Source organism: Helianthus annuus, chromosome 4 (genome assembly GCF_002127325.2).
Source record: "Helianthus annuus cultivar XRQ/B chromosome 4, HanXRQr2.0-SUNRISE, whole genome shotgun sequence".
Classification (NCBI taxonomy): domain Eukaryota; kingdom Viridiplantae; phylum Streptophyta; class Magnoliopsida; order Asterales; family Asteraceae; genus Helianthus; species Helianthus annuus.
The window spans coordinates 207548009-207555510 of record NC_035436.2 but is presented as its reverse complement, the minus strand read 5'-3'; the positions used below and the strand labels follow the sequence as shown (position 1 = coordinate 207555510).

The 7502-nt window shown below is 36.4% G+C and overlaps 1 protein-coding gene across 1 annotated transcript; it reads left to right on the top strand.

The window, feature by feature from the left end:
- The first annotated feature begins 694 nt into the window (after nucleotides 1–694).
- On the top strand, nucleotides 695–5505 carry LOC110922072 (transcription factor bHLH113). Its single transcript, XM_022166395.2, has 5 exons — nucleotides 695–1023; nucleotides 1179–1322; nucleotides 1484–1552; nucleotides 4358–4468; nucleotides 5064–5505. The coding sequence occupies exons 1-5, from the start codon at nucleotides 757–759 to the stop codon at nucleotides 5223–5225; spliced, it is 753 nt and encodes a 250-aa protein (XP_022022087.1). The 5' UTR covers nucleotides 695–756; the 3' UTR covers nucleotides 5226–5505.
- The last annotated feature ends 1997 nt before the right edge of the window (nucleotides 5506–7502 follow it).

Sequence of the window (7502 nt, the reverse complement as noted above, 5' to 3'; positions counted from 1 at the left end):
ATGTCCTTGGTCGACTTAGTTATTTTTTCTATGTTTTACGCGGTTTGCCTCTAATTTTTTACGTATACTTTTCCTTCGTTTTAATGGCCCCGCCGCAAAAAAAAAAAAAAAAAAAAAAAAAATCTAACTTAGTAATAAATCAAAAGAACTTAAACAATATAATGTAGAACTAATTGGGTGGGGTTGAACCATCACTAGTGCTCTAGTGGTGGACACGGATATTTAAGCTTCACCTATGGTAGGTTTGGGTGAGTTTTTCCCTCCAGGTCTTAAGTTCAAGTTTGGGTGATAGAAGTTTCTCATTAATGAGTTTAAATTGAGGATATATTGTGCGAGTGGGCTCTCTAGCGTGGACCCGGTTAAGATAACGTATGCTAGACCTCCCGACATTTGCGAATAATTCACACCTTTTAAAAAAATTGGGTGATGATTGGGTCTAATTGACAAAGTCATTGAAGTTAAGATTTTGCTCCTCATCTGCAAAAGACGAATTTTGTGTAATTTAAATAGTTTTGAAAATTAAGAATTATTGTGTATTTCATTCCAAAGGGACATGGACATGGTTTGGTGATACCATTCATTCTCTTTGTAAAAGAGGTTAAGGATTTAAATCTACCAATGTACAAAAATAAATAAGAAGCCATTTTAAAACAAATAAAAATCATTGTGTTTACATTGCTTTTCCACCTTCAAAAAGACCTTACTTTTAACTCTCTTCATTTTTCACTCTCACAAGTCACAACCCATCTCTCAAAAATGCCGCAAAACGAGGCTGCTGCTGCTGCTGCCATAGACCCCATCGCCGGTGGAAGCTTTTCCCGGCTTCTATTCTCCGACCTTGAACCCGAAGACACCGATCACCACCACCCCCCGAATACCTTCACATTTTCTGCCAATAAAAAAACACCCAAAATGCTCTGCTTCGGTGCAGTTTCATTAACTCCCGATAATTCCGCCACCAACAAAAACTCATCGTCGCCGGTGTCAGTCACCACAACCACCTCACTATCATCTAATTCCAATGTCAGTCAGTCAGTTAGTCGACAACCTTTTTTACTTTTTTTAATATTTTTGTCTTGTAACGTAAATTGTTTTCTTTTCTTTTTCTTTTTATGAGAGGACAAATTAAGGGCTAATTAAGTCTTGTTTTTTTCTGCTTTTTTTTGTCTGCTGTTAAGATTAAAAGAAATATGGGGTCTGATTATTATCAACCGGTTGTTCTTCCAACTGCTACTGAGGCCACCCCACCGCCGGTTAGGACCACCGGCCGCACCAATAAAAAGATGAGGATTGAAAACACTCCTCCAGCTAGCCATGCAAAGGTCTGATCATCTTAACATTGATTTCATTTCAATATGTTGTAAATAAAATTCAACTTTTGACCAACACCGGCCTGCATTAATTATCAACCTTTATGTTTCTTAAGTTTATTTTTATTTATTTATTTATTTTTTTTATTTTTTGGTGTTATGGGAAATTGCAGGTGAAGAAGAAAGAGAAGCTAGGAGAAAGAATCGCAGCACTGCAACAGATGGTGTCACCTTATGGCAAGGTTAATTTTTTTTTTTTTTGTATTATATATTAATATTAATAATTTTATAAAAAAAACACAAATTTATCATATTTTTCAAGTATATAAATAGACAGCGTAAGTTTTAATTATGAAATATTTCGAAAATAGTATAAGTTGTCTTTCAGTTTACAATCCTGACTCACATTGTACTTCTAAAAAAACCAAATCCTAAAAAGGAAAATCAGATTTTATAATAAATTCAGACACTTGAAAGTGGGAAAAGTAAAAAGTGGATGACAAATTGCAATTAGGGTGTAAGGGGCACTCCCCTAATAGGGGAGTCCCCTCTTTTACGCTTAACCAATCCTCGTGTGCCACGTCAACTTTCCTCTTAAACTCCCCTAACACCCTAAATTGATGGCGGCACTCCCCTCTTAGGTGACTTGGTTTTTTATTAAAAAAAAAAAAAAAAAAAACATTTCATTGGTCCACTCCTCTCTCTCTCCTCTCTCTCTCTCTCCTCCCTCTCTCCTTCCTTTCTTCGGTGAATCCCCACCGATTTGGCCCCCCCATTTCACCTCCCCTCTTGGTTGGCATCACCTTACCGCACGGTGACTTTGGTCCCCGAAGGGAGTCACCGCGGGTGCCCCGAACGCCCTTAGAAAGAAACCCTAATAAATTTTAAATATAAAATGCTATGAAGTATGTTCATGATTTTCGTTAAAAATTTCTCTCATATAAAATAAATATAAAAATTGAAATTGATTTTCTATATTATTAACATATATTACAATATAATATTTAATCATCGATAAACAAATTTGGGGCTTAATTTGTTTGTATTAAATAATAAAGTACCGTCTTGAGAATGTGTGTGTAATTGGGGTTTGGGATAAGTTCAGACCCCACAGTATGGATGTTTGAGTGACTTCGTAAAAATCGTCAAAATGTCTACTTTGACCAGAAGTCAAATATCTATCAACTGTATTGTACAATTTTCCATTATGAAAACATATTTCGCTTTCTTTTAAATGAATAGAAAAAGGATTTCAGTGAATATTTCAGAAAAAGAAGAAATAACGGATCATTTATCCAGAATTATTAATAGTTATATTACATTATTATGTTTTCCTCTCGGTTTTTTGTATATGTACAGTGAGAGAAAGTGTAGTGTACAATTGATACGATGCGTTCGCGATTTGAGTTCCGCATGTTATAATCCGCCAAATGAAAACACGCATGTTATAGATTATAAGCCCGCATGTTACAAAAACATAAACCCGCATGTTCTAAATGCTTCCGAGTTTGTGATACTTCCGGGTTTGGGTTCCTTCCGGGTTTGGGATCCTTCCGAGTTTGTATAACATGCGGGTTTATGTTTGTATAACATACGGGTTTATAATCTGTAACATGCGGGTTTATAATTTGGCGGATTATAACATGCAGAACCAGAGGCATCTCTGAGAATTCACGACCATGTTCGAGCTCGAAAAAATGTGCCCTTTCGTAATATTTTATTATTATTTAAAAAATATCAAATTAGTATTGGGCTCAATAAACCTAATGCCAAGTGGGCTAATTACTAAACCATAAAAAATGATTTGTAAATGGGCCTATATCGAAATTGGTATGTGTTTACTTCTTTTGAGAAAATAATGTGTATGTATCGATTTTTTTTTTTTAAAATCACGTGCCCTTCGAAATCACGGGCCTTGTGCGGAGGTCCTCCCCGCACACCCATCAAAGCGGCCAATGTGCGGAACGCAAATCGCGTATGCATCGTACGTTAGGCCAATTGTACGTTAACTAACCCCCATATATATGTATAAAGTTGCGTTGCCGTTCAAAAAAGAACTTTTGTCATCCATCTTTGAAGAATTAATGGTTCAAATCCATTGGCCAAATTTTTTCCTTATATCTAACCTTTTGTCTTCATTTCGATTATCAGCGCGAACCGAACTGAACCAAACCTTACCAAACCGTTTTTTGGTTTGGCTGGTCCAGCTAGCTGTAATTTTACCACTTTGGTTTATAAACTTATCAAAACGAGCTTACTAGTTTACTTGACATGTTGCTGTTCAAAAGGGAAAAAAGAGGGATAATGTTGAAATGATCATTCTGGCCACTCATTTTTTGAAAAAATAAAAATTTAACCAAAAACTTATATGCATGGTGTGTAATATTGATAAAAACCAATAAATGTCTGTAGGTTTTACGCAATACTCTAAACATACATTATTTTACTAAGTAATTAGAATTTAAACGCCTTACATGAGATTTACACAATTTAACCTCTTTTTGCATAATTGTGTTTATTATGTGACTTAAGATTATTAGTGAACAAGAACTCGTGTCTACGTGTTAAATTTTAGTTAGTTTAGTGTCAATAATACACGAAATAAAATGCTAAGCATGTAACATATTGGTGAATAGTGGCAAAGCTTGACCATGAAAATGCGGGGGGGGGGGGGGGGTTGAAAACGTGTATACCCAAAAATTTCTATAGAACCGGGGGTCGAAAACGTATATACCCAAAAATTTCTATACGAAAACTACATATATAACACTACTGAGCGAAAAATTCGGGGGGTCGGGCGCCCCTCCCGGCCCCTCTTAAGCTACGCCCATGTTGGTGAAGAAAACTGTTTTATTAAACTGCATAGTCAAACAGTTATGAATTTTAAAATGATATATTTGAATTTTTTTTTTTTTTGTTGCTCAAACATCAATCAGATTTGTGCACACAAATTAGTATAGTCCTTTTCATATGTCGACCTCTGCATGTGGTTATCAATGTTTTATAGTAATAATGTGTTAATCAGTGTTGCACTTCATGCATTACAGACAGACACTGCATCAGTTCTACACGAGGCGATGGGTTATATAAAATTCCTTCAAGAACAGGTGCAGGTCTTATGCTCTCCGTATTTGCAGCGTGTCCTGCCCACCCACATTGTAAGTTTCAGTTTTCTTTTTGGCTATAAATTTTTCTTTAATTATTTATCTTTTTCGCATTTTGGGGTTCTCATAGTCTCCTCCCACTTTTTAACCATACATCTCATCAATGAATGCAAAGTTCAACTATTTCGATGATCAAACGTCAAATATCGAGTACATATTTAACTATGCCCAACGTCCATGATTTATACATCAAAATCTGAAATATATGTTTTAAAGCAAAGGAAGAGCAAAATACATGTCCAATTTTCTTAGGGTTTATAACAAAAAAAAATGTGATGAACCTCCGCATTTTTTATGTAATGAACTATATATATTTCAACCATTTTACGAAACGAACTTTAATATTGTTATAATGTGATGCGATAAAACTGTTGTCACTTCACAGTTTTACTTGTTATTGTAGATATAGCGTGTCACACGTTTTTTGTTTCGTTTTTTTGTTATAGCGTGTCAACTAAAACAAATGGTAAAAAAAAGTGATAACATAATTAACTACGAATGTAAAAAAAATGTTATATAAAGTTCATTGCACTTCATTGAAAACTTTTGTTTGTTGCTTAAAAAAATATGATTGATCCATTTTGAGCAGGAAGGAGAAGAAGATAAAGGTGGGGAAAGGAAGAAAGAGCTGAGGGCCCGCGGGCTATGTCTGGTCCCGGTTGAGTGCACCCTCCATGTGGCAGAAAGTAATGGTGCTGATCTGTGGTCACCAGCCATGGTTCCTCGCCATGGTTCCACAGCACTTCACTGATGACACAGTCAAGGAAAGTGAACCAGTCTTTTGAATTTTGATACTAGCTAGCTACAATGGCTGACTTAACTGCAGAAAATCAGACAGTAACTGTAGATCATGTTTTTTTTTCTTTTGTAAGTTGCAATCTTTTTTGGGTAGGGGATGTGAAAGGGACGTGGCTCCTTTGGAGATGGTCTTTTTGAGTAGTCTAGTCTCTGATATATAAGTCATAGTAAAGGTTTCATAGTTTATCGTCACCATGGCAGTACTGATCGATTCACATCACAGATTTTTTTTTTTTTTGTACTTTTTTACCCTCATACGGGTAATGTTTTTTTTCTATTTTTTTTTTATTCATGTAATGCGAGTTATATTGCTAAAAAAATTACAGAGCACTAATAATAATAATAAAAAATTTTAAGAAACCGGAACCGGGCACACCACCAGTCCGAGTTGGAAGGTATGGACCGCTCTAGTTTGGGCTGGCCAAATTTTGAAGTGTTATGATGGCTCAACATAGAAAACTGGTTCTAGGACCGGGTTTGCATTTTCTCCGTATAAATACACAAATAGCGATGGGATTTGCAATAGCTTTGATGAGGTCGCCACCGCGTAACTGTAGCATGTAGGTGATGTTGAAAACCAAGTAACATAAGACTACATGGTATGGTGATGGACCATCCTTGGAGGATGGTCCGCCACGTAGGCGACACGTCACAATCCTCACTAAGATGCTCCATCCTCCAAAACTACAAGGCATGGTAGGATGATCCTAGTCATAGTCCTCACCATGTTTTTTTTATTTTTTTTATTATTTTATTTTTTTTAACATTTGACAAATATACTAATAAAATATTTTCATTAATATTAAACCCACATTACATAAATATTAAAAAAAAAACATAAACTTAAAAAAAAAGACTTAATAAAAATAAACATAAAGTTAAATAATTTGATGCTTTTTCATGATGTCGTCTTGTAGTTTTTTCAACATCGAACGTCTCGGCTCGGATAATACCCCGGAACCGAAAAAACATTTGGTTGGGTCGGATTAGTGGGAGTATTCGGGTTGTTCGAAGGCGTGTTGGGAGTATCGGGGTTGTTGAACGGATCCATGAAAATTATGTGGAAGAAGGTTGAGAGTGTAGTGGAAGAGAGTGTAAAAATTATAGGAGAAAATGGTGAATTGTGGAAGTTAATTTGGTGTTTGATAGTGAAAATGGGGGTTTAATTTATATATTTTAAAAAAGTAGCCGTTTGGCTTTATTCAAAAAATGGAAATTTAATTTTTTTTTTTTATTAACGGTCATATTTAAATTTGGGGGGCCCACTTTTTGCTTCGTCGAGAACGGCGGAAAAGAGACGTTGGGGACGGGACGGGATGGGGGCGGCACGGTGTTTGGACCGTCGCCGACCCGCGACGGCCCGGGGCCGACCCCCATACCGTATAGCCTAAGGGTGGAGGGTGTCGTCCCGTTTTTCTCGGATTTTCCCAGATTGCGCGGTGTCGTCCCATCTAGATTTTCCCAGTTTTCCTCAAAACCAGATTAATTTAATTTGGGAAATTGAGCTATAATAATCTCACCTAGACCTTATTGGTCATTAGGCTAAAGGGTATGGGGAACATGAGTTGGGTCGTTAATGACACATAGGATCATTAATGGATTATTACATCACCCCCTTCCTTCATCCACCATGGTTGGCATGGATTAAACCATGGCAACCATGAGCCTACTTTCCTTTTTCAATGATTCATTTTCCTTTTCTACAAAAATAAATTAAAATAGGAAGATAGTGGTTTGGGTCATGACCACACCCTTAGGGTAGTGGTTTTGGATGATGGATTAGAAGTGAATGATATGGCGCCGATGTGGAGAATCATGGTGACAATGAGGGTTATGACCACACCCTATAGGCTTAATAATCCCACCTCAAAATATTCCCCCCCCCCCAATCAGTCTCACCTTTCACCTATTTTTCCTACAATGGTCTCCCGTTAAAAAAAAACTTAACGGAGTTAAGCTTTATTCCAAATTACAAACAGATTTTTTAGGGCTTTTGGTTAGAACAACGATACGAGTCCATTGATGTAAAACTTGCCTCGAAACGGTGCTACAAACGATGAAAACGACGCTTCAATTCGGGTGTTTAAATTTCCAATTAACCAAAATCAAGTCACTTGGAGCACCATTTCGAAGTAAGTTTTACATCAATGGACTTGTATCATCGTTCTGATCAAAAGCCCTAAAAATCTGTTTGTAATTTGGAAAAAAGCTTAACTCCGTAAGTTATTTT

Bases quoted from the DNA above. Each gene is read 5' to 3' on its own strand.
- LOC110922072 (XM_022166395.2), top strand. From the start codon at position 757: ATGCCGCAAAACGAGGCTGCTGCTGCTGCTGCCATAGACCCCATCGCC. The intron at 1,553-4,357 runs GTTAATTTTTTT...CATGCATTACAG, and splicing joins TGGTGTCACCTTATGGCAAG to ACAGACACTGCATCAGTTCT. The intron at 4,469-5,063 runs GTAAGTTTCAGT...CATTTTGAGCAG, and splicing joins GTGTCCTGCCCACCCACATT to GAAGGAGAAGAAGATAAAGG.